The sequence below is a fragment of the Ptychodera flava genome, chromosome 5 (genome assembly GCF_041260155.1).
Source record: "Ptychodera flava strain L36383 chromosome 5, AS_Pfla_20210202, whole genome shotgun sequence".
Taxonomy (NCBI): Eukaryota; Metazoa; Hemichordata; class Enteropneusta; family Ptychoderidae; genus Ptychodera; species Ptychodera flava.
Window position 1 is genome coordinate 7,472,722 of NC_091932.1, and position 27,319 is coordinate 7,500,040.

The window sequence follows — 27,319 nt, forward strand, 5'->3', positions numbered from 1 at the left end:
ATTTGGTGATGATTACATTTTATTATTTACATGGACGCACATGTCACTGCAGTCATTTATGTGTTTGACACTTCAGTATCACTTCAAATGTTTTTTTGCAGACACAAATAAAGTAAATCATAAGTTTTTAAGGCTGAACTGGTACTCTGTTTATAGCATCACATTTGAACATTTTCCTTGCCCAGAAATATTGTGGAATGACTGTATGTTGTGTGAAATAAAGCTCTGACAAAGTAGTATGCAGCTGCCAGAGTAAGGTACATGAATTCTAAAAGACTAATTTAATGACAAAGCCGCAGTCATTGAAAATAAGAATTTACTTGACCCATGTTGCATCAATTTACACACCAAAATGAAAATGCAGAAGTTCTGACATTTTAGGAGACGTTGACCACTATGCATGCATTTATTGAGTCGGACAGCAAGTCCTATTACATGTAACTTTGCCCCCACTTGTTTTCAGTGTTTGTTACATTGCAGCATTTTAAATGCAGGGAAAATTGCCTGAGGTACAGATACTGGGACTTTAAAAGAACAAGTCACTCACTTTTGACAGTATTTTAGTCATTTTATTTTCTTTTGATACATTTTTCATGATGTTCTGCTCATTAAATATGTTCAACTGCCGGTTACAATTAAAGTCACACCATGAAAATGGCCATAAAATATGGCTATTAAATTTTTGGTATATACCAATGCATGAGTAATGGAAATGATCATTGATAATGGCCATGTATAGAATTAGTTTATCTGTGACACAAAGAGATTTTGCCAATTTCAGTGTGCAGAACAAGCAGAACAACATAAATTATCTTCAAAATAAACTAAAATAACCAAAACAATGTCAAATGCATGACTTTGTCCCTTTGAATCAAATACTCGACAGAGTACACGGGCCATTACATTATAGCCTACAAAGTTTTAAAAAATGGATTCGCACAGTAATATCTAGTCAAAATGGGGTAAAAAATGGCCAATTATGTGGAGCTGTTTCCACTTTCTCGGGAACTTTTAGACTGTTCGAACCTACTCAAGTGTGCTTTCACTAATTTAGCTATATCTGGAGAGGGACACATGTTGATTCTTTTGAAGTTCCGGCCAGGATGATCTTCTGCCATTGATACATGTTGTGACAAATGACCTTCAACATCCAATCGCATTTGGAAGACACTCTTCTGCAAATCTGTGATGTATGTGTACTCCTTTGGCTTCAAAACAGCAGCTGGATAATACTGTTTGCTCAGTTTTGAATATCTGGCAATGAACCTAATAAAGAAGAAATCTATACTGTCTCAGATTGTTCCATCAGTTCAAAAAGTGAAATTTGTTCATTTAGGGAGAGGGGCTGACCTCAATTCAATTAGTGAACATCATTTTAGCACTTTCGTTTTGTGATCACAAGTTCTCTAGTAGCAATGGCAAAATGCTACATTGTACTCGAAGGCAGACACCAACATTTTGCACTTTCGAACTTTCGTTAAGGGTGAGAGGGAGGGGGGGTTTGATCTAGAGCAGGGAATTTCGTTTCTTGAAGTTATGAGACAATCTTAGACAGTTCCTAACTTCAGTTGAAGATTTTTGCAGCTAAAAAGATATTTTCAAATAGAAAAAAAAAACAGAATAAAGAAACACAAAGTATATGTTGTAATAGCAATATTCGCTGGTTTGAGAGACAACTAATACAATGACTAGATTGTACATTCAATTTTTTTCAGAAACAGCTAAACTTTATAAACACATCTATGTGAAATGGGTACCAACTATGTTGGAGCATAAAAAATAACACTTGCCCAACTATTACAGTGAATGTTATTTGAGATGCATAACATTAGTTGAAGTGTTCATTAGAAAATTGTCACAAGATGTTTGTGAGAATTGCGGCTATGTATGCAGTACACATGTACCTTGGTTTTCCATCAATCCCCAGTGACTTGTTCTCTGCTTGCATGTTGATTAAAGTCAATAGCTGCTAGGAGTATTCTAGCTTTGTAGCCAACATATCTAGAGAGGAAATATAACCAAAAATCAGTTGTACTTGCAATATACCAGGGTATAGAAATGCTGTCACTTTCCTATTATATAAACCAGAATGACTGTAATATGTTTAAAGGCGGAGCCTCCCTTTAAAAGGGCGCAAAGCTATGGCGGTGTTCATTGTGTAAGTGGACACCAAACAGGCAATACGCAGGCACACGCTCCAGAAAGTGCCACTTTTTAGGTTTCCCTGGCCACAAAAACAAAAACAGACTGCCAAGTGGTCAGCGCGAAGTTGCTGCCGATCGAACTCTGTGATTATATTCAAAGTCTAACGCGACTGGAAGACAATGTTTGGAAATTCCAGCGTTTGTGGTGGGGAATCAATGACTGTTAGTGATTTGAACCGACCGTCAATCAAATGCTTGGATAAACTTTGTTTGCATGATTAGCAAAAGATGACAAAGGGTTGAGATCAGTTTGTGTAACTAATGTTATAGAAGTCAAACATCATACTGGCCATGTGTTTAACTGGGAGGAGAACTCCACGAATGAGAGAACCTGGGATTGAAAGTGTGGCTTTAAAGGGACAGAGTTTTTACTTTCTTCATAGGTCACCTTTGTTCCATGTCAGGAAAGGTGCTATTTGAAAGATGCTATATGGTGAGTTACTGGCGAGTTTTCAGGAATAACGTATACAGTAAAAAAAAACTGTCTAAACCCAACACTAAAGGGACTGAGAAAACTGTTTGGTTTTCAGAGGTTTCTGGTTTACAGAGGTTTGTTAAATGTGACAATCTATGTGGGACTGGAGATGTTCAGTATAGACAGATTCCCAGATTAGATCGGGTTCAGCTAAGACAGGTTTTACCCTACTTCAATGATAGTTACAACATTGTCTTTCGAAACACAGTTGTGCTGGAGTGTGCAACGTAAAATGTATTTGTGCTTTATACAAAAGATACTACGAATAAGAATGCCTCTTCGGTGCATACATTAGTAAATGACTATGGAATGACTCCAAGAAGCCTGTATGCCTAAAAAGAAAGAAGTCAAATGGTCAGTAAAAACAAAAATCAATCACCAGGATATCTACCGGTACATGCTTTTATTATTCTGTTACTTGTTTCATGCACTTGGTAACTTTTACATTAGGAATTTTGCCTCTATTTCTGTTGCAGCACATTGTTGCATACTGAAAGAAATACCAATCTATGTACAATGTTGTTGACCCAAAATTATTGCACAGAAACTACTGTGTACCTGAAGTTGATAAAGTATGTAATATTTCTCATCAGACGCTTATCTTCAACGATCTTTTCAAAGCCAAGTGTGATGGAGAACCTTTCTGAAGCCATGCCGTTCCTTCATGGTCTGGTAATGGGCCATGTCCACATTTACCAATGCTTCCATCTACATTTAACACCCACTCATGTTCATTCACAACATGATGTAATATTTGAAACCAGACTGCCTTTAATTAACATGGAGAAAAAATCATAGTTAGAATTAACACATATGTTCGGTAATGCTGAACTTTTTGTAGTTGATGACATGTCTGGGTTCACAACCTACACATCCATCCACCCATCCATCCACCCATCTATACTTACATGCATGCATGCCTGCATACATACATACATACATACATACATACATACATACATACATACATACATACATACATACATACATACATACATACATACACACATACATACACATACATATATACATACATACATACACACACACATACATACATACACACATACATATATACATACATACACACATACATACACACACACACACACACACACACACACACACACACATACATACATACATACATACACACATACCGGTACATACATACATATGTACGTACATACATCCATCCATCCATACATACATATGTACGTCCATCCACCATCCATCCATCCATACATATGTACGTCCATCCATCCATCCATACATATGTACGTCCATCCATCCATCCATCCATCCATCCACCCATCTATACTTACATGCATGCATGCCTGCATACATTCATACTTACATACATACACACACACACACATAAATACATACATACATCATACATACATACATACATACATACATACATACATACATACATACATACTACACACATACATACATACATACATACATACACACATACATACATACAAATACATATATACATACTCACATACACACACATAACATACATACATACATCACACACACATACCGGTACATACATACATATGTACGTACATACATCCATCCATCCATCCATACATATGTACGTCCATCCATCCATCCATCCATACATATGTACGTCATCCATCCATCCATCCATCCATCCATCCATACATACATATGTACGTCCATCCATCCATCCATCCACCCATCTATACTTACATGCATGCATGCCTGCATACATTCATACTTACATACATACACACACACACACCTACATACATACATACATACATACTTACCACATACAGACATACACACATACATACATACACATACATATATACATATATACATACGCATACATACATACATACACATACACATACACACATACATACACACATACACACATACATACACACAACATACATACATACATACATACATACATACATACATACATACATACTACATACATACATACATACATACATACATACATACATACATACATACATATGTCTACATACATCCATCTATCACCCATCCACCCATCCATCCACCCATCCATCCATCCATCCATCCATCCATCCATCACCATCCATCCATCCATCCATCCATCCATACTATGTACGTCCATCCATCCATCCATCCATCCATCTATACTTACATGCATGCATGCCTGCATCCAATTCATACTTACATACATACAGCCTGCATACATTCATACTTACATACATACACACACACACACACACACACACACACATACATACATACATACATACATACATACACATACACATACACACATACATACACACATACATATATACATACATACATACATACACACACACATACCGGTACATACATACATATGTACATACATCCATCCATCCATCCATCCATACATATGTACGTCCATCCATCCATCCATCCATCCATCCATCCATCCATCAATCCATCCATCCATCCATCCATCCATACATATGTACATCCATCCATCCATCCATAATTACTAACATGCATACATATTCAGCAACTAATTGATTTGAAAAAATTACATGTACTGGTACATATTCATGGTTTCTTTTATTTGCAAAGTATTTTCAGAAAATAAAATAAGACTGTCACACTGATACATCAAACAATATTTTTTACCTTCATCTTTATTTCACTTCCATTAGCTTCTCTTGCAGCATACCAGAAGTGGTTTCTTACTGCAGCAGCCCAGGGCAAAAGGTCCTTGCAGTTTTTAGCCTTTGATGCCTGTATAAATAAATGTGCAGTTGACATAGTGAATGGCCAATAGTAACACTGATAATTTGTCATCCTTTTAGTACTTTGTTCACTATTTTGGATGAAATGCAGATGGTATGCTACATATCATTTGTGTGCTGAAACACACCAAATATCATCTCTACAATGACTATGTCTAATCATGTTTTCATTTACAGAAACACACAAGCATGTGCACAATCTTATGTGTATTAAATATTCCCTGATACCATTGATTGTATTTTTCCACAGAGACAACCCATAGAATAACAACAATATAGATTTTATTTCAGTGAATATTATCTTTCAGATATGTATGTATGCATCTAGCAAAAAAGGGACATAAAATATCATGATTTAAAATTTCCCTTCATACATGTACCTTTTCTTTCTGAAATCCTTACAAATGTAAACTCTGTTTGTAAAGGGAGACATGAGGATGGTGTTTAACAGCTCTTGTTTGAAATAACGGCCTACCTCTATGACTTTTCGGTGAATGTTTTTACCTCCGTGCCAAAGGTCCCATGAATGTTTGATGTCCTTGTATTTGTCACATTTTCCTGCAGATTATAACAGAAAACAGCATTGTATTAAAAAATGTTGGATATTTTTTAAAAGTTCAGCCAGCACATAAACATGCATGAATTGAAAAACAGTCAAAATTAATAAGTTGAAGAAAAAAAATTCCTTTTGAAAGTTTTCCAAATATGTAATAGACCTACAAATTTAACATTTACAGTTCTACCACTGGTATTTGGAACACTAAAGTTGGTGAAATTGTAGTTTCATGCCAATGTGGCTAGGGATATAGCAATACGCTACAGCAACTTCACAAGCCAAACTTATTTTTTATTTTGAGTGGCAAGGTGCGATCAAAGAAAACACAACAAGCATGTCTATCTTACCCTTTAACCATGTGCATAGATGTATCTGCCCTGCTGTGTTATCTTTAATCTCACCTTGCAACTCAAAACAAGAGAAAAGTTTTGCTTGTACAGTTGCTCCGGCATATTGCTATCTCTATTTCACTACTGACGTTGATAGAAACTTATTATTTTGGTGTTCCAAATACAAGTGCTGGAACTATAACTTACGCATCACTGCAGCAATCTGTACATGGGCATCGGTGACCACTTCATCAATCTCTATAGTCCTTTTAAGCTTGTCCATGGATCTTTCAAACCCCAACCGTTCCATGTTCGGACTTTTTCCATTTACTTCACGAACGTCCACTACTTCAGTATGAACAATGCAGTTCTTGTTTGCATCAGCTAGGCTGTAAGACAAATAATGAGCAGAATGTCCAGGAGAATCATTGCGGCCATCACCACACAATATAGCCTTCTGTCCCTGGTATGAGTCCAAAATGTCCCTCTCCATGTTGTCCCAGTAGTTCTGGATAGCAGGAACAGCATACAGTCGCTGGATTCGCTGGAAAGAAGTCACTGATATGCAAGCCAGATTCAAAAACTTGCACAGGAGTTCAAACTTCTTATGACTGTTACCAGACAGCAAGATACAGACAGCCAGTTGAAAGTTTCCAGCAAACATTCCAGAAAACCTTGTTTGGGACTGCCATCTCCCTCCACGATGACCAGAATAGCATGTCCAATCAACAGTCAGTGCAGTTCCTACTAAAGATGACCTGTATATGAGTTTACGATGGCACCCTTCCCGTTTACATGAATCTCCATGCAATTGTTTTAAAAGATCCAAAATTGCAGGTACAAAGGCAATGCATTTTTTACTGTAATAACATTCATGTTTGGAATGTGTGACACATCGTCAGAACTTGTAACTGGGACACCATCATCATCTGTACCATAAGCATCTGTATGAAAACTTCATCTTCCATTGATATGTTGGGGAGATTTCTAAATGAAAGATAAAAAGAAGCAAGATATGGTTGAGGCTGTCAATGTATTCCATTATTTTCCCAGACTACTAGAACTACTGTTTAAAATCTAATCCCAAATCAATAGTTTTACTTACCCAGGAGTTCTGTGATTTATTCCAATGTCTTCATCTTCATCCTCACTAGCACTCAAAGTCTCATCATCTTCACAGGCACTCAAAGTCTCATCTGTCATTTTGCTATAAGAATAGTATACCCAATGCTTGGTTAGTTACAATCATCAAAAAGGTGTTGAAGTATGTATGTAATACAGTGGATAGTTCACAGCAAAAATTGCATCAATAGATCTCTTACAGGCCCGGTGTCATGGCTGTCATTGGAGTGCATGTTTGTAGACGAAGAATAATCTAAAAACTATTTCAAGTGAGCGCAAATTTCTTACCTCCCTGTGACTGACCCTTTATACAGCTCTGGAAATTGAAGGCACTGTTTTGGCTTGCAGAGGTGCTGATGTTGCTTCATCTTCATCTTCATCTTCAGCTGCATTTTCATCTTGGTCTTTGCTAGAAATATAATGTGTCTGAGTAAGTTACAACCATGACACCATGGTGATGCATTTGGTGAAAAAAAACACTAAGTTATAAAACAAGTGTTTCAAGGAACTACATTGCAGCCATGAAGTATTACATTTGAAAATCATACGAAATGGAAGCAAATCTTATGTCAGCAATTTCTATCATAACCCACCTGACTGTCCCTTCATAGCACTTTTGTACAGATTGTTTGGCCTGCATGGGTGTTGATGTTGCAACAGGAACATAGCATACATCTGTAATTGACAAAATGTCTGAATTAATATCCACTTATGTGGGTAATCATCATGCTCGTTATCCTGTGGATTATTTTACTTTCAATATAAACACATAAAAAACATATTGAAAGCTATATTTGTATTATATAATATTACAAAAAAATACCGCAATTATACGGTGTCGCTCAAATTTGATCAGAATTGGTATATACCAGTATGGGTACCAATGATCAACAATAAAATGTTGTTTCTATCTGTTCAGTGGAGGAAAATTCTACGTTAATGTTATGACAATGATTTCTGCACTGTACAACCAGAAAAAGAACAAGAAATATTTAAACCAGAAAAACAAGAATGACAAAAGTAATTAAGGTCTGAAACTTTAGGTACTGGAGGTCAACTTTAGCAACATGTATAGCAGAAACAAGCCCCTCTTAGTTTGAGTATAGACGGTGATCCCCTCCCCCCTCTACTGTCTATGGTTTCAGCAGGTCTGTTAATATGTAACAGTTCATAAACAATGACAGGAAATGACTCAAGATCAGTGGAGTTGGCCTGTTTCTTACTGGCATGCCATCACTCCTGCACATTTGCAGGATTTCACTTTTTCTTACCTCATTTGCACATTTTTGACACTGATGTGTTCATTTGAACAAATTCACATCTCAACCCCTGCATCTACCTGTACACCAAATACTGAGATGGTAGCTTTGGCGGTATGGGAGCCTTTGTGTGTGACGGACATACATCCGCACATACATACCCACAAATATACAAACATACATGTACAGACGCCACCAACTCATCATATAAGCTCTTTTTGGTATTTATATACAAAACCAAATATGAGCTAAAACTGAATATAAATATTTTAAACAATTACAAATATAAAAACAATACATGTATTATAGAATAACAACATATATGCAACTGGAAATCTTAAATGCAAAAAATGGGTGGAGGATTAACTCTTTAAAAAGCTAAAAAAATAAATTTTCATCTCATTGATTCTCTTTGTAGCAAAAGCAAACTGTTCAAAAAGATAGTTTCACTTGGTTCTAAAGAAAAAATATCATTTTAGGCTAATATTTGTTGTCCAATTTGCAATAAAATCATACGAACATGTACGTTTCATAGGCATGCATTCATGCAAATGTCTCTAATTCAATGTTACACAAAACATTTCTTTTTGTTAAATAACCCTATTCCTTTGTTTATACCACACCAAATTACCTGTTTCTTGCCATTTAATTGGAGAATTTATAAAGCTAAATAATGGAAGCATGTGACATGTTATTAGTGTATTTCAGTTGTTTGCACAGGGTACATGTAAATCATCAGTGAAGATGGTGACATTCAGTAGTATTTGTCAAAGAATCGTGCAGTCAGAATAAGCTTTACAACACATAACACTTGTTGTAATATTGAGGTATTACATAGAGTTGCATTGATGGTTCTTTCACAGATTACTTTATGCCAACGTCGTAGACTGATCTGTGTTCCTAACAATTGGCAAGCATGCACTAACAACACACAGCCCTACCATACAGTTACATACAAAAGCTGCAAAGATCAGCTCTTTTATACTGTCAGTGTATGATAAAATGAGAGAACATTCATGTCAGGGAAGTGACCGTATTTTAAACTTCAGATTTTTTTGGGGGGGAGGGGGTTTACAGCAATTGTTATTCTTGATGAGTTGCAGACATTTCAACCCCCAATGAAGTCAGAGGATTCTTCCCTAGTGCACGGCAATTGCATATCATTTACTTCCCACTGAAGAGCCCAATCATCATCTTCAATATCTGACAATCTGTCTTGATCAAGTGCCATGCTATTCCCTATCATTCTCCACTGACTTCATATGGAAAATATTATAAACTTAGTGCTTCTACAAAACAATAACTACCAGGGACATATATCAATGGAAGAATGCTTCAAAGAAAGCTTTTCTAGCAGCCAGGTTTTTGCTGCCCTAACTACCATCTACCTCTGAGTGGCACAGCTCAAAACCACAACACATAATCCTCTCGTGCAGATCTAACCTCTGAGTCCATCCAGTTTCCCATGTTGTTTTCACTTCAACTACATGTACAAGCAATGAATGTGAATAGCCATAAGACAACCCCAGCACCAGACAGCCAGATAAGATAGTATGAAGAATGAAAATGTAAAGGTCATATTTTGCAATAAACACATCAGAGTAATATCCGAGAGTTATTTTTGAACAGTGCTTATGCGTATAACACAGTTGTGTTGGCTTGTTTTGCATTACTTCGCAAACTAATGACGATGACACAAGTGCAGTGTGCTCTCAGAAGCCATTTATGACAAGGAAAGGCTGTGTATGCTGCATCATGGATGTAAAAAATATACTTTACATCCATGGCTGCATGCTGGGCAGCCTAGACTTCTTGTTGAGACCAGTCCCAGTTCAAACAAGCCCTGCCTAAATGTAAACTTTCTTGCGCTGACAGATTTCAGGAACAGCTATAGCCACCGATCAAGAAAGACTTTGGATATGACAAACACAGCCACACAGTACACGGGACTGTGTGATGTTACGAGTCCAGTCAGTGGCCCAGATTCCGTACCTTTTAGGGCAATGCGCTGTTGTCAACAGCAAGCCTTCGCAGTAATAAAGGAAAACATGGATACACAGTGCATTTTAACGGAAACACAAACCATGGAGCTAAAAAAAGATTAGCTCCATGTAAAAACTGAGAGAATACGCGACTGAAAATAACCTCAATCGAACCTCAGCTGGTGCTGTTCGAAGCAGAGCGTGTGTGGTAATCATCTAGGGCAAGGCGGTTGTTGAACCTGGGCGTGAAACGTCCATTTTTGAACAAACACGGGTAGTCGTTCTCAGTCATTTTATCATTTTACGTAAATGAACAACGAGAAAGTGAGGCAGCAGTATGATCATTACTTCTAATTAGGTTTTGATTATAGGAAAAACAGACGAACTGTAAAACTAATTTGAACTGAATGATCGACCATGAACATTGTCAAGGCGCGGTGTCCTCTGATCGACGACGTCGCGACGACACTGTTCCGTGTTTATTTACACAAACATACGGCCGCGTCAATAATCATTCCTAAATAAGTTGAAGAAATCCCGTAACTACCACTTGCTAGCGGTTACACTACTTTAGAAACACAGATGTTGACGATGATTCAGTTGGATGATGAAATGCTGTGGAAGGGACGACATTTACATTTGTAAGGCATCTGGTGTCGTACGGAATCTGGGCGCTGTGACCGTGCTGTGACTGAGTGTAAGTTGCTGTTCCGTGTGTACAGACAGTGTGACCCGGCCACATGAATTCAATGATTCGATAACCATTTTGGTGGCAGCAACATTCACTTTACATACAAACAGTAAATTGTAATGCCATGCTAAGAAGTTTTCGGACTCACCTTGAAAGTGTGATAGGAGACGACGGCATAACAGAATTGGCAGCAGCAATATTATTAGCCGCCGCGAGCCTAGGTTCATCAGAAACAGGATGGCATTCGCTGCAATTTCGACGGTGGATCTGCAGTAAATGAGCTGCAAAATCTGTATGCGAAGATTTGGCATAATGGCACAGCTTTTCAGTTTGCCAATCATTGTGAGCGGCACGCAAATATATTTTTGTTGCGTCTCGCTTTTTCCAAGCATCCCGCTTTCGCAAAGTCTCATACTCCATAGCCGCCATTATTTTGCAGAGATTAGTGAGGCATTCTGGGATATGTTTACAACAAGGGGGGGACCCCCTCACGGGCAAGCGCGGCACGACGACCACTGCGCTTTAAAGCGCAGTGGTCGTCGCGCTGCGCTTGCGCGCTGTGTTTGTTGATAAACATAAGATATTACCCACAAACCTTGCGTGCTAGAAGTTTCAAAATGGTCGAAGACAGCTTCGCTCTAAGCGAAATTGAAGCTGCCCTCGCAGATGTGACAGCAACTGAAGATCCTAGGTCCTGCAATTGCAGTGGAGTTTGCGGACGTAAGAGAGGACGAGGAGCATGTCCATGCAGAGCGTTCCACGAGTTCTGCAAAACGGCATGCACTTGTGGAAAGCGACGACCGTGTTCTAACATAGCTGTACAGGTACAGTATGATTATGTGTCACTCTCTTGTAAGCTTGTCGATGTGACGGACTGCAAACAGTCTGTTTCTCGAATTTTAGAGACCCATATCAGCAATGTCAAGCTCCTGTAGACAATCAAATACGAACTTTCGGCTGTAAAACTAATGCAAACTTGACGTCTTGTGTAAACGAAAATCGTGCACCAATGCAAACCTGTAGGCCCTACTACCCTCGCTCCGCCAATACTCGGATCGTACCAAATCTCAGATGTACCATGCAACTACTCATCTCAACATTCACTGCGATGTTTCAGAACAGTTTTTACTTGCTATGATTTTTTTAACTTTTAAACATTTCGTACTTATAGATTTTCATACAAACCTTTGGTGCGGTTGCTACAAAAATCGTCGGTGTTTGTGACGTTCAATTTATACCTCCACCATGGTGGGACAAATTCCTCAGGAACCGGACGTTTCGCTCACTATGGCTATTCATGTGTAGTTATGGGGTTCGTAGTTGTGAACGTGAATTAAATTTTGTCCGATCAGCTTAACCGTATCGTTCACCGGAAACATGAAATTTTCCAAAACTCGGACGGCGTGAAACATGCCATGTGTTACACTGGTGGTGTACCGGTTACGTACACTACCGTCGATCGCTCGCAATTGGTAACCATGAAGTCATCTACAGCGTTGTACAATTTTCCTTTGTCTTGTAGGCATACGTATATAAAATCTAGGCAATTTTATTTGAAACGTCAATAATTGTAAAAAATTGGATTACTACACACAAAATGTGCTTTGATGAACATTAGAAAAATCTTATCTCTAACATCGAAGTGGTTGATCATTGGCGGAGCCGTCCGAATAATAGCGATGATTTTGCCAAATCATATTTGTGTATGACTGTGGACTGGGCACACCTCCAGTGGGGAAAGGCGTCTAAGTAATCAATGGATAGCTTGGTTCCTTCAGTACAATGTGCCCATTTAGTTTTCTCGTCCGAGTACTGGAAGAGTCTGTCAGAGAACACAAATATTACACAACTCTGTTCAAATGAACAACTATGGGAAAGGAAAAAACACTGTTATCATGATTAATTTCACTAAAATTTGAAAGTATAGATTTCTAGGCCAAGAACTGTCAAACTGTACATCAAACTGTACTGTCAAACTGTACATCAAACTGTACTGTACTGTCATCGAACTGTACTGTCAAACTGTACATCAAATAAGACAAAGGGATAATTGTTAGAACCTATTTGACTCTAAGTAAAGATTATCTCAAAATTGAAACCACAAAAATATTTCAATTATGTGTCATGTTATAGTACTGGCATGATGCGGCATCAGTTTGTGATATTGGTTATAATAATGAAGTTTTTGGCAAAAGCACTGATAATGATTTATTGATCAAACTCATTGTTTTAGCTTTTTGTTGCAGGTAAGTGTAAGGATCTAAGCATTTTTGGCCCAGTAATAAAAATGTGAATGCAGGTGTCATATAAATTGTTATCATCATTTCATAGGATTCAACATCTGATGATGAAGAGGGAAGTGAAAACCATCCACCTGCATCAGAATCTGTGAAGAAAAGGCCACGTGACACCCAGGAACAGCAAACACAAGCAGAATTGTTGGAAGAAAATGAGAGGCAGATGAAGGTATATATTATCATGTTGTGTGCACTCTTGATCATGGAATAAACTTGGTGAAAATGCATAAGAAAACCACTGATACAATATCCCTCAAATATGTATTGGTAAACTGAATAGAGAAACCCATACAAGTATACAGTTATTTAAAAATGTTTGTACATGTTGGGTTTTCAAGGACGTGTGCTGCAATATAGTTATAGACTGTCAGCTCCATCATGTGAGAACCCTTCTAATTTTACACACAATTTACTTTTGCATGGTATATTATGGAACGCAACGATGTCATTTTGCCCACTGCCGAATTCAATTAAATGAAATTTCATATTCATCTATGGTAAATAAGTTTACAGAATAAATGGTTCGTTTTTGTCAGTTCAAGCTAAACTCGTTGGACTATGATATTTTTATATCAAACAGGAGTTTGTACAAAAGGCAACCAGGGAAGATCTAGAGACTTTGACTTTAGAGCTACTTCGGCGTCAGCCAGGAGCTTGGTGTGACGTTCAACAACTACATCCAGCTCCCAACCCGTATCCACAACCTGGACCTGGTAGTGTACCTTCTTGGTGTAAATGTGGGCACTGCTGTGAAATGCCAACTCAGCAGGAAAATAAATGTTGTGCCACGCGTCGAAACCAAACGTGCATCACCGATAACTGGCTCTTCACTCACCTTGTCCTGGATGCAAATGTTCTTGAGATAGCTATGCGGTGTATAGCTGATACATATGCTGAGGAACAGTTGAGAGACAATGCATGTTTTAGACATTATGCATACCGGCAATACATTTATTGGCAACATGGGAAACTTGGAGCTGGCAACCGCCGTGTTGTCCCCTCTTGTTGTGTATGGGCTATCAGGGGCAGATTTCCAAGCCCAAACAATATATATGTCGGCTATAAAGATGGTGCAATACAGGATTAGGGCGACATTTTTTATTTTGTGTTCTAATCTCCTGACCGACTGTAAATTTCAGCTCCGACATGAAAATGAAAAAAAAAAAAACGTTTTTATTTGCACCGCCTCTGAGGCAATCACCCTAGCAACATTACCACCATCATCAAATTGTGAGATTGCAGCGACTCAATCTGAAAGGACAGAGAGTACTGAACACTGAACTGAAAGACAAGCAATTGCAGTGATAGTGAATGGACAGAACATTAAACTGAAACAAATACACGGTTTTTGTACTTAAAAATTGTAGAGACTGAATGGACAGAACATTAAACTGAAAGAAATACACGGTTTTTGTACTTAAAAATTGTAGAGACTGAATGGACAGAACATTGAACTGAAACAAATAAAGTTTTTTTTTTTGTACTTTGGTAAGACTGCCCGCCCTGCCAGAGTATTCCTCTGGAGATGAGAAACAAAAAAATAAAAGGGTCATCCTTAACATAACACACATAACACACATATTTGGTGATGATTACATTTTATTATTTACATGGACGCACATGTCACTGCAGTCATTTATGTGTTTGACACTTCAGTATCACTTCAAATGTTTTTTTTGCAGACACAAATAAAGTAAATCATAAGTTTTTACAGCTGAACTGGTACTCTGTTTATAAGCATCACATTTGAACATTTTCCTTGCCCAGAAATATTGTGGAATGACTGTATGTTGTGTGAAATAAAGCTCTGACAAAGTAGTATGCAGCTGCCAGGGTAAGGTACATGAATTCTAAAAGACTAATTTAATGACAAAGCCGCAGTCATTGAAAATAAGAATTTATTTGACCCATGTTGCATCAATTTACACACCAAAATGAAAAATGCAGAAGTTCTGACATTTTAGGAGACGTTGACCACTATGCATGCATTTATTGAGTCGGACAGCAAGTCCTATTACATGTAACTTTGCCCCCACTTGTTTTTTCAGTGTTTGTTACATTGCAGCATTTTAAATGCAGGGAAAATTGCCTGAGGTACAGATACTGGGACTTTAAAAGAACAAGTCACTCACTTTTTACAGTATTGTAGTCATTTTATTTTCTTTTGATACATTTTTCATGATGTTCTGCTCATTAAATATGTTCAACTGCCGGTTACAATTAAAGTCACACCATGAAAATGACCATAAAATATGGCTATTAAAGTTTTGGTATATACCAATGCATGAGTAATGGAAATGATCATTGATAATGGCCATGTATAGAATTAGTTTATCTGTGACACAAAGAGATTTTGCCACATTTCAGTGTGCAGAACAAGCAGAACAACATAAATTATCTTCAAAATAAACTAAAATAACCAAAACAATGTCAAAATGCATGACTTTGTCCCTTTGAATCAAATACTCGACAGAGTACACGGGCCATTACATTATAGCCTACAAAGTTTTAAAAAATGGATTCGCACAGTAATATCTAGTCAAAATGGGGTAAAAAATGGCCAATTATGTGGAGCTGTTTCCACTTTCTCGGAACTTTTAGACTGTTCGAACCTACTCAAGTGTGCTTTCACTAATTTAGCTATATCTGGAGAGGGACACATGTTGATTCTTTTGAAGTTCCGGCCAGGATGATCTTCTGCCATTGATACATGTTGTGACAAATGACCGTCAACATCCAATCGCATTTGGAAGACACTCTTCTGCAAATCTGTGATGTATGTGTACTCCTTTGGCTTCAAAACAGCAGCTGGATAATACTGTTTGCTCAGTTTTGAATATCTGGCAATGAACCTAATAAAGAAGAAATCTATACTGTCTCAGATTGTTCCATCAGTTCAAAAGTGAAATTTGTTCTTTTAGGGAGAGGGGCTGACCTCAATTCAATTAGTGAACATCATTTTAGCACTTTCCTTTTGTGATCACAAGTTCTCTAGTAGCAATGGCAAAATGCTACATTGTACTCGAAGGCAGACATCAACATTTTGCACTTTCGAACTTTCGTTAAGGGTGAGAGGGAGGGGGGGGTTTGATCTAGAGCAGGGATTTCGTTTCTTGAAGTTATGAGACAATCTTAGACAGTTCCTAACTTCAGTTGAAGATTTTTGCAGCTAAAAAGATATTTTCAAATAGAAAAAAAAACAGAATAAAGAAACACAAAGTATATGTTGTAATAGCAATATTCGCTGGTTTGAGAGACAACTAATACAATGACTAGATTGTACATTCAATTTTTTCAGAAACAGCTAAACTTTATAAACACATCTATGTGAAATGGGTACCAACTATGTTGGAGCATAAAAAATAACACTTGCCCAACTATTACAGTGAATGTTATTTGAGATGCATAACATTAGTTGAAGTGTTCATTAGAAAATTGTCACAAGATGTTTGTGAGAATTGCGGCTATGTATGCAGTACACATGTACCTTGGTTTTCCATCATCCCCAGTGACTTGTTCTCTGCTTGCATGTTGATTAAAGTCAATAGCTGCTAGGAGTATTCTAGCTTTGTAGCCAACATATCTAGAGAGGAAATATAACCAAAAATCAGTTGTACTTGCAATATACCAGGGTATAGAAATGCTGTCACTTTCCTATTATATAAACCAGAATGACTGTAATATGTTTAAAGGCGGAGCCTCCCTTTAAAAGGGCGCAAAGCTATGGCGGTGTTCATTGTGTAAGTGGACACCAAACAGGCAATACGCAGGCACACGCTCCAGAAAGTGCCACTTTTTAGGTTTCCCTGGCCACAAAAACAAAAACAGACTGCCAAGTGGTCAGCGCGAAGTTGCTGCCGATCGAACTCTGTGGTTATATTCAAAGTCTAACGCGACTGGAAGACAATGTTTTAGGAAATTCCAGCGTTTGTGGTGGGGATCAATGACTGTTAGTGATTTGAACCGACCGTCAATCAAATGCTTGGATAAACTTTGTTTGCATGATTAGCAAAAGATGACAAAGGGTTGAGATCAGTTTGTGTAATTAATGTTATAGAAGTCAAACATCATACTGGCCATGTGTTTAACTGGGAGGAGAACTCCACGAATGAGAGAACCTGGATTGAAAGTGTGGCTTTAAGGGACAGAGTTTTTACTTTCTTCATAGGTCACCTTTGTTCCATGTCAGGAAAGGTGCTATTGAAACATGCTATATGGTGAGTTACTGGCGAGTTTTCAGGAATAACGTATACAGTAAAAAAAACTGTCTAAACCCAACACTAAAGGGACTGAGAAAACTGTTTGGTTTTCAGAGGTTTCTGGTTTACAGAGGTTTGTTAAATGTGACATTCTATGTGGGACTGGAGATGTTCAGTATAGACAGATTCCCAGATTAGATCGGGTTCAGCTAAGACAGGTTTTACCCTACTTCAATGATAGTTACAACATTGTCTTTCGAAACACAGTTGTGCTGGAGTGTGCAACGTAAAATGTATTTGTGCTTTATACAAAAAATACTTACGAATAAGAATGCCTCTTCGGTGCATACATTAGTAAATGACTATGGAATGACTCCAAGAAGCCTGTATGCCTAAAAAGAAAGAAGTCAAATGGTCAGTAAAAACAAAAATCAATCACCAGGATATCTACCGGTACATGCTTTTATTATTCTGTTACTTGTTTCATGCACTTGGTAACTTTTACATTAGGAATTTTGCCTCTATTTCTGTTGCAGCACATTGTTGCATACTGAAACAAATACCAATCTATGTACAATGTTGTTGACCCAAAATTATTGCACAGAAACTACTGTGTACCTGAAGTTGATAAAGTATGTAATATTTCTCATCAGACGCTTATCTTCAACGATCTTTTTCAAAGCCAAGTGTGATGGAGAACCTTTCTGAAGCCATGCCGTTCCTTCATGGTCTGGTAATGGGCCATGTCCACATTTACCAATGCTTCCATCAACATTTAACACCCACTCATGTTCATTCACAACATGATGTAATATTTGAAACCAGACTGCCTTTAATTAACATGGAGAAAAAATCATAGTTAGAATTAACACATATGTTCGGTAATGCTGAACTTTTTGTAGTTGATGACATGTCTGGGTTCACAACCTACACATCCATCCACCCATCCATCCACCCATCTATACTTACATGCATGCATGCCTGCATACATACATACATGCATACATATATACATACATACATACATACATACTTACACACATACATACATACACACATACATACACATACATATATACATACATACACACACACACATACATACATACACACATACATATATACATACATACACACATACATACACACACACACACACACACACACACACACACACACACATACATACATACATACATACACACATACCGGTACATACATACATATGTACGTACATACATCCATCCATCCATCCATACATATGTACGTCCATCCATCCATCCATCCATCCATACATATGTACGTCCATCCATCCATCCATACATATGTACGTCAATCCATCCATCCATCCATCCATCCATCTATACTTACATGCATGCATGCCTGCATACATTCATACTTACATACATACACACACACACACATAAATACATACATACATTCATACATACATACATACATACATACATACATACATACATACATACATACTTACACACATACATACATACATACATACATACACACATACATACATACAAATACATATATACATACTCACATACATACACACATACATACATACATACATACACACACACATACCGGTACATACATACATATGTACGTACATACATCCATCCATCCATCCATACATATGTACGTCCATCCATCCATCCATCCATACATATGTACGTCCATCCATCCATCCATCCATCCATCCATCCATACATACGTACATCCATCCATCCATCCATCCACCCATCTATACTTACATGCATGCATGCCTGCATACATTCATACTTACATACATACACACACACACATACATACATACATACATACATACATACTTACACACATACATACATACACACATACATACATACACACATACATACATACATACATACATACATGCATACATACACATATACATACACACATACATATATACCATGCATACACACATACATACACACACACATACATACATACATACATACATACATACATACATACATACATACATACCGGTACATACATACATATGTACGTCTATCCATCCATCTATCCACCCATCCACCCATCCATCCACCCATCCATCCATCCATCCATCCATCCATACATATGTACGTCCATCCATCCATCCATCCATCCATCTATACTTACATGCATGCATACATTCATACTTACATACATACACACACACACACACATACATACACACATACTACATACATACATACATACATACATACATACATACACACATACATACACACACATACATACACACACACACACACACACACATATATACATACCGGTACATACATACATATGTACATACATCAATCCATCCATCCATACATATGTACGTCCATCTATCCATCCATCCATCCATCCATACATCAATCCATCCATCCATCCATCCATCCATCCATCCATATGTACATCCATCCATCCATCCATAATTACTTACATGCATACACATTCAGCAACTAATTGATTTGAAAAAATTACATGTACCGGTACATATTCATGGTTTCTTTTATTTGCAAAGTATTTTCAGAAAATAAAATAAGACTTTCACACTGATACATCAAACAATATTTTTTACCTTCATCTTTATTTCACTTCCATTAGCTTCTCTTGCAGCATACCAGAAGTGGTTTCTTACTGCAGCAGCCCAGGGCAAAAGGTCCTTGCAGTTTTTAGCCTTTGATGCCTGTATAAATAAATGTGCAGTTGACATAGTGAATGGCCAATAGTAACACTGATAATTTGTCATCCTTTTAGTACTTTGTTCACTATTTGGATGAAATGCAGATGGTATGCTACATATCATTTGTGTGCTGAAACACACCAAATATCATCTCTACATGACTATGTCTAATCATGTTTTCATTTACAGGAAACACACAAGCTGTGCACAATCTTATGTGTATTAAAATATTCCCTGATACCATTGATTGTATTTTTCCACAGAGACAACCCATAGAATAACAACAATATAGATTTTATTTCAGTGAATATTATCTTTCAGATATGTATGTATGCATCTAGCAAAAAAGGGACATAAAATATCATGATTTAAAATTTCCCTTCATACATGTACCTTTTCTTTCTGAAATCCTTACAAATGTAAACTCTGTTTGTAAAGGGAGACATGAGGATGGTGTTTAACAGCTCTTGTTTGAAATAACGGCCTACCTCTATGACTTTTCGGTGAATGTTTTTACCTCCGTGCCAAAGGTCCCATGAATGTTTGATGTCCTTGTATTTGTCACATTTTCCTGCAGATTATAACAGAAAACAGCATTGTATTAAAAAATGTTGGATATTTTTTAAAAGTTCAGCCAGCACATAAACATGCATGAATTGAAAAACAGTCAAAATTAATAAGTTGAAGAAAAAAAATTCCTTTTGAAAGTTTTCCAAATATGTAATAGACCTACAAATTTAACATTTACAGTTCTACCACTGGTATTTGGAACACTAAAGTTGGTGAAATTGTAGTTTCATGCCAATGTGGCTAGGGATATAGCAATACGCTACAGCAACTTCACAAGCCAAACTTATTTTTTATTTTGAGTAGCAAGGTGCGATCAAAGAAAACACAACAGGCATGTCTATCTTACCCTTTAACCATGTGCATAGATGTATCTGCCCTGCTGTGTTATCTTTAATCTCACCTTGCAACTCAAAACAAGAGAAAAGTTTTGCTTGTACAGTTGCTCCGGCATATTGCTATCTCTATTTCACTACTGACGTTGATAGAAACTTATTATTTTGGTGTTCCAAATTCAAGTGCTGGAATTATAACTTACGCATCACTGCAGCAATCTGTACGTGGGCATCGGTGACCACTTCATCAATCTCTATAGTCCTTTTAAGCTTGTCCATGGATCTTTCAAACCCCAACCGTTCCATGTTCGGACTTTTTCCATTTACTTCACGAACGTCCACTACTTCAGTATGAACAATGCAGTTCTTGTTTGCATCAGCTAGGCTGTAAGACAAATAATGAGCAGAATGTCCAGGAGAATCATTGCGGCCATCACCACACAATATAGCCTTCTGTCCCTGGTATGAGTCCAAAATGTCCCTCTCCATGTTGTCCCAGTAGTTCTGGATAGCAGGAACAGCATACAGTCGCTGGATTCGCTGGAAAGAAGTCACTGATATGCAAGCCAGATTCAAAACTTGCACAGGAGTTCAAACTTCTTATGACTGTTACCAGACAGCAAGATACAGACAGCCAGTTGAAAGTTTCCAGCAAACATTCCAGAAAACCTTGTTTGGGACTGCCATCTCCCTCCACGATGACCAGAATAGCATGTCCAATCAACAGTCAGTGCAGTCCTACTAAAGATGACCTGTATATGAGTTTACGATGGCACCCTTCCGTTTACATGAATCTCCATGCAATTGTTTTAAAAGATCCAAAATTGCAGGTACAAAGGCAATGCATTTTTTTACTGTAATAACATTCATGTTTGGAATGTGTGACACATCGTCAGAACTTGTAACTGGGACACCATCATCATCTGTACCATAAGCATCTGTATGAACACTTCATCTTCCATTGATATGTTGGGGAGATTTCTAAATGAAAGATAAAAAGAAGCAAGATATGGTTGAGGCTGTCAATGTATTCCATTATTTTCCCAGACTACTAGAACTACTGTTTAAAATCTAATCCCAAATCAATAGTTTTTACTTACCCAGGAGTTCTGTGATTTATTCCAATGTCTTCATCTTCATCCTCACTAGCACTCAAAGTCTCATCATCTTCACAGGCACTCAAAGTCTCATCTGTCATTTTGCTATAAGAATAGTATACCCAATGCTTGGTTAGTTACAATCATCAAAAAGGTGTTGAAGTATGTATGTAATACAGTGGATAGTTCACAGCAAAAATTGCATCAATAGATCTCTTACAGGCCCTGGTGTCATGGCTGTCATTGGAGTGCATGTTTGTAGACGAAGAATAATCTAAAAACTATTTCAAGTGAGCGCAAATTTCTTACCTCCCTGTGACTGACCCTTTATACAGCTCTGGAAATTGAAGGCACTGTTTGGCTTGCAGAGGTGCTGATGTTGCTTCATCTTCATCTTCATCTTCAGCTGCATTTTCATCTTGGTCTTTGCTAGAAATATAATGTGTCTGAGTAAGTTACAACCATGACACCATGGTGATGCATTTGGTGAAAAAAACACTAAGTTATAAAACAAGTGTTTCAAGGAACTACATTGCAGCCATGAAGTATTACATTTGAAAATCATACGAAATGGAAGCAAATCTTATGTCAGCAATTTCTATCATAACCCACCTGACTGTCCCTTCATAGCACTTTTGTACAGATTGTTTGGCCTGCATGGGTGTTGATGTTGCAACAGGAACATAGCATACATCTGTAATTGACAAAATGTCTGAATTAATATCCACTTATATGGGTAATCATCATGCTCGTTATCCTGTGGATTATTTTACTTTCAATATAAACACATAAAAACATATTGAAAGCTATATTTGTATTATATAATATTACAAAAAAATACCGCAATTATACGGTGTCGCTCAAATTTGATCAGAATTGGTATATACCAGTATGGGTACCAATGATCAACAATAAAATGTTATTTCTATCTGTTCAGTGGAGGAAAATTCTACGTTAATGTTATGACAATGATTTCTGCACTGTACAACCAGAAAAAGAACAAGAAATATTTAAACCAGAAAAACAAGAATGACAAAAGTAATTAAGGTCTGAAACTTTAGGTACTGGAGGTAAACTTTAGCAACATGTATAGCAGAAACAAGCCCCTCTTAGTTTGAGTATAGACGGTGATCCCCCCCCCCCTCTACTGTCTATGGTTTCAGCAGGTCTGTTAATATGTAACAGTTCATAAACAATGACAGGAAATGACTCAAGATCAGTGGAGTTGGCCTGTTTCTTACTGGCATGCCATCACTCCTGCACATTTGCAGGATTTCACTTTTTCTTACCTCATTTGCACATTTTTGACACTGATGTGTTCATTTGAACAAATTCACATCTCAACCCCTGCATCTACCTGTACACCAAATACTGAGATGGTAGCTTTGGCGGTATGGGAGCCTTTGTGTGTGACGGACATACATCCGCACATACATACCCACAAATATACAAACATACATGTACAGACGCCACCAACTCATCATATAAGCTCTTTTTGGTATTTATATACAAAACCAAATATGAGCTAAAAACTGAATATAAATATTTTAAACAATTACAAATATAAAAACAATACATGTATTATAGAATAACAACATATATGCAACTGGAAATCTTAAATGCAAAAAATGGTGGAGGATTAACTCTTTAAAAAGCTAAAAAAATAAATTTTCATCTCATTGATTCTCTTTGTAGCAAAAGCAAACTGTTCAAAAAGATAGTTTCACTTGGTTCTAAAGAAAAAATATCATTTTAGGCTAATATTTGTTGTCCAATTTGCAATAAAATCATACGAACATGTACGTTTCATAGGCATGCATTCATGCAAATGTCTCTAATTCAATGTTACCACAAAACATTTCTTTTTGTTAAATTAACCCTATTCCTTTGTTTATACCACACCAAATTACCTGTTTCTTGCCATTTAATTGGAGAATTTATAAAGCTAAATAATGGAAGCATGTGACATGTTATTAGTGTATTTCAGTTGTTTGCACAGGGTACATGTAAATCATCAGTGAAGATGGTGACATTCAGTAGTATTTGTCAAAGAATCGTGCAGTCAGAATAAGCTTTACAACACATAACACTTGTTGTAATATTGAGGTATTACATAGAGTTGCATTGATGGTTCTTTCACAGATTACTTTATGCCAACGTCGTAGACTGATCTGTGTTCCTAACAATTGGCAAGCATGCACTAACAACACACAGCCCTACCATACAGTTACATACAAAAGCTGCAAAGATCAGCTCTTTTATACTGTCAGTGTATGATAAAATGAGAGAACATTCATGTCAGGGAAGTGACCGTATTTTAAACTTCAGATTTTTTGGGGGGGGAGGGGGTTTACAGCAATTGTTATTCTTGATGAGTTGCAGACATTTCAACCCCCAATGAAGTCAGAGGATTCTTCCCTAGTGCACGGCAATTGCATATCATTTACTTCCCACTGAAGAGCCCAATCATCATCTTCAATATCTGACAATCTGTCTTGATCAAGTGCCATGCTATTCCCTATCATTCTCCACTGACTTCATATGGAAAATATTATAAACTTAGTGCTTCTACAAAACAATAACTACCAGGGACATATATCAATGGAAGAATGCTTCAAAGAAAGCTTTTCTAGCAGCCAGGTTTTTGCTGCCCTAACTACCATCTACCTCTGAGTGGCACAGCTCAAAACCACAACACATAATCCTCTCGTGCAGATCTAACCTCTGAGTCCATCCAGTTTCCCATGTTGTTTTCACTTCAACTACATGTACAAGCAATGAATGTGAATAGCCATAAGACAACCCCAGCACCAGACAGCCAGATAAGATAGTATGAAGAATGAAAATGTAAAGGTCATATTTTGCAATAAACACATCAGAGTAATATCCGAGAGTTATTTTTGAACAGTGCTTATGTGTATAACACAGTTGTGTTGGCTTGTTTTGCATTACTTCGCAAACTAATGACGATGACACAAGTGCAGTGTGCTCTCAGAAGCCATTTATGACAAGGAAAGGCTGTGTATGCTGCATCATGGATGTAAAAAATATACTTTACATCCATGGCTGCATGCTGGGCAGCCTAGACTTCTTGTTGAGACCAGTCCCAGTTCAAACAAGCCCTGCCTAAATGTAAACTTTCTTGCGCTGACAGATTTAAGGAACAGCTATAGCCACCGATCAAGAAAGACTTTGGATATGACAAACACAGCCACACAGTACACGGACTGTGTGATGTTACGAGTCCAGTCAGTGGCCCAGATTCCGTACCTTTTAGGGCAATGCGCTGTTGTCAACAGCAAGCCTTCGCAGTAATAAAGGAAAACATGGATACACAGTGCATTTTAACGAAAACACAAACCATGGAGCTAAAAAAAGATTAGCTCCATGTAAAAACTGAGAGAATACGCGACTGAAAATAACCTCAATCGAACCTCAGCTGGTGCTGTTCGAAGCAGAGCGTGTGTGGTAATCATCTAGGGCAAGGCGTTGTTGAACCTGGGCGTGAAACGTCCATTTTTGAACAAACACGGTAGTCGTTCTCAGTCATTTTATCATTTTACGTAAATGAACAACGAGAAAGTGAGGCAGCAGTATGATCATTACTTCTAATTAGGTTTTGATTATAGGAAAAACAGACGAACTGTAAAACTAATTTGAACTGAATGATCGACCATGAACATTGTCAAGGCGCGGTGTCCTCTGATCGACGACGTCGCGACGACACTGTTCCGTGTTTATTTACACAAACATACGGCCGCGTCAATAATCATTCCTAAATAAGTTGAAGAAATCCCGTAACTACCACTTGCTAGCGGTTACACTACTTTAGAAACACAGATGTTTGACGATGATTCAGTTGGATGATGAAATGCTGTGGAAGGGACGACATTTACATTTGTAAGGCATCTGGTGTCGTACGGAATCTGGGCGCTGTGACCGTGCTGTGACTGAGTGTAAGTTGCTGTTCCGTGTGTACAGACAGTGTGACCCGGCCACATGAATTCAATGATTCGATAACCATTTTGGTGGCAGCAACATTCACTTTACATACAAACAGTAAATTGTAATGCCATGCTAAGAAGTTTTCGGACTCACCTTGAAAGTGTGATAGGAGACGACGGCATAACAGAATTGGCAGCAGCAATATTATTAGCCGCCGCGAGCCTAGGTTCATCAGAAACAGGATGGCATTCGCTGCAATTTCGACGGTGGATCTGCAGTAAATGAGCTGCAAAATCTGTATGCGAAGATTTGGCATAATGGCACAGCTTTTCAGTTTGCCAATCATTGTGAGCGGCACGCAAATATATTTTTGTTGCGTCTCGCTTTTTCCAAGCATCCCGCTTTCGCAAAGTCTCATACTCCATAGCCGCCATTATTTTGCAGAGATTAGTGAGGCATTCTGGGATATGTTTACAACAAGGGGGGACCCCTCACGGGCAAGCGCGGCACGACGACCACTGCGCTTTAAGTTGTGAGAGTAAATATAATGTGATTTTTTTTCTGGAAGACGCTTTATTAATCCATGATTAAATATTGACTTTACTAATTTGTATGTACATATAATTTTGAATTCTGTGACAAGTAGTATTGGTCAGAGACAGGCTTTGTAACTCCTTCAATGGTCTAGTTATTAATAACATGTTCACAGTGAAGAAAAAACTAACTGACGAAAGTACAGTG

At 37.6% G+C, this 27,319-nt stretch overlaps 4 protein-coding genes across 5 annotated transcripts; 1 reads left to right on the plus strand and 3 right to left on the minus strand.

Moving 5' to 3' along the window:
• Position 1: 1 nt before the first annotated feature.
• LOC139132891 (uncharacterized) lies at positions 2 to 11,970 on the minus strand. Of its 2 annotated transcripts, XM_070699244.1 has the most exons (11): positions 11,559 to 11,970; positions 8,072 to 8,153; positions 7,767 to 7,887; positions 7,462 to 7,563; positions 6,564 to 7,343; positions 5,947 to 6,029; positions 5,353 to 5,460; positions 3,238 to 3,448; positions 2,943 to 3,011; positions 1,905 to 2,001; positions 2 to 1,266 (listed from the first exon to the last, which is right to left on the minus strand). In XM_070699244.1, the coding sequence occupies exons 5-8, from the start codon at positions 7,018 to 7,020 to the stop codon at positions 3,269 to 3,271; spliced, it is 828 nt and encodes a 275-aa protein (XP_070555345.1). In that variant the 5' UTR covers positions 7,021 to 7,343; positions 7,462 to 7,563; positions 7,767 to 7,887; positions 8,072 to 8,153; positions 11,559 to 11,970; the 3' UTR covers positions 2 to 1,266; positions 1,905 to 2,001; positions 2,943 to 3,011; positions 3,238 to 3,268. The 2 variants fall into 2 exon arrangements, with proteins under 2 accessions (XP_070555345.1, XP_070555346.1); XM_070699245.1 differs by lacking the exon at positions 3,238 to 3,448 and having other exon boundaries at positions 11,559 to 11,916.
• LOC139132888 (P2X purinoceptor 7-like) lies at positions 11,956 to 14,794 on the plus strand. The gene is made up of 3 exons (XM_070699242.1): positions 11,956 to 12,234; positions 13,742 to 13,876; positions 14,288 to 14,794. The coding sequence occupies exons 1-3, from the start codon at positions 12,028 to 12,030 to the stop codon at positions 14,792 to 14,794; spliced, it is 849 nt and encodes a 282-aa protein (XP_070555343.1). The 5' UTR covers positions 11,956 to 12,027.
• A 494-nt stretch (positions 14,795 to 15,288) lies between these two features.
• Positions 15,289 to 22,267, minus strand: LOC139132893 (uncharacterized). Its single transcript, XM_070699248.1, has 7 exons — positions 21,740 to 22,267; positions 21,123 to 21,205; positions 20,530 to 20,637; positions 18,525 to 18,736; positions 18,230 to 18,298; positions 17,195 to 17,290; positions 15,289 to 16,559 (listed from the first exon to the last, which is right to left on the minus strand). The coding sequence occupies exons 1-7, from the start codon at positions 22,023 to 22,025 to the stop codon at positions 16,247 to 16,249; spliced, it is 1,167 nt and encodes a 388-aa protein (XP_070555349.1). The 5' UTR covers positions 22,026 to 22,267; the 3' UTR covers positions 15,289 to 16,246.
• Positions 22,268 to 22,309: 42 nt separating this feature from the next.
• Positions 22,310 to 27,049, minus strand: LOC139132894 (uncharacterized). Its single transcript, XM_070699249.1, has 5 exons — positions 26,732 to 27,049; positions 23,246 to 23,327; positions 22,943 to 23,062; positions 22,637 to 22,738; positions 22,310 to 22,517 (listed from the first exon to the last, which is right to left on the minus strand). Exons 1-5 carry the CDS (start codon positions 26,994 to 26,996, stop codon positions 22,403 to 22,405), a joined length of 684 nt encoding a protein of 227 aa, XP_070555350.1. The 5' UTR covers positions 26,997 to 27,049; the 3' UTR covers positions 22,310 to 22,402.
• Between the last annotated feature and the right edge of the window lie 270 nt (positions 27,050 to 27,319).

Excerpts from the sequence above, each read along its gene's own strand:
- LOC139132891 (XM_070699244.1), bottom strand. The coding sequence starts at position 7,020 with ATGTTTGCTGGAAACTTTCAACTGGCTGTCTGTATCTTGCTGTCTGGT. Across the intron at positions 6,030-6,563 it reads ACAGATTGCTGCAGTGATGC|GAAAATGTGACAAATACAAG; the intron begins GTAAGTTATAGT and ends TATAATCTGCAG. Across the intron at positions 5,461-5,946 it reads TTCACCGAAAAGTCATAGAG|GCATCAAAGGCTAAAAACTG; the intron begins GTAGGCCGTTAT and ends TTATTTATACAG.
- LOC139132893 (XM_070699248.1), bottom strand. The coding sequence starts at position 22,025 with ATGGAGAGGGACATTTTGGACTCATACCAGGGACAGAAGGCTATATTG. Across the intron at positions 20,638-21,122 it reads TTCACCGAAAAGTCATAGAG|GCATCAAAGGCTAAAAACTG; the intron begins GTAGGCCGTTAT and ends TTATTTATACAG. Across the intron at positions 18,737-20,529 it reads GAAGTGAAATAAAGATGAAG|GCAGTCTGGTTTCAAATATT; the intron begins GTAAAAAATATT and ends TGTTAATTAAAG.
- LOC139132894 (XM_070699249.1), bottom strand. The coding sequence starts at position 26,996 with ATGAGACTTTGCGAAAGCGGGATGCTTGGAAAAAGCGAGACGCAACAA. Across the intron at positions 22,739-22,942 it reads AAAGGGTCAGTCACAGGGAG|CAAAATGACAGATGAGACTT; the intron begins GTAAGAAATTTG and ends CTATTCTTATAG. Across the intron at positions 22,518-22,636 it reads ATAAATCACAGAACTCCTGG|AAATCTCCCCAACATATCAA; the intron begins GTAAGTAAAAAC and ends TCTTTCATTTAG.
- LOC139132888 (XM_070699242.1), top strand. The coding sequence starts at position 12,028 with ATGGTCGAAGACAGCTTCGCTCTAAGCGAAATTGAAGCTGCCCTCGCA. Across the intron at positions 12,235-13,741 it reads GTTCTAACATAGCTGTACAG|GATTCAACATCTGATGATGA; the intron begins GTACAGTATGAT and ends ATCATTTCATAG. Across the intron at positions 13,877-14,287 it reads AAAATGAGAGGCAGATGAAG|GAGTTTGTACAAAAGGCAAC; the intron begins GTATATATTATC and ends TATATCAAACAG.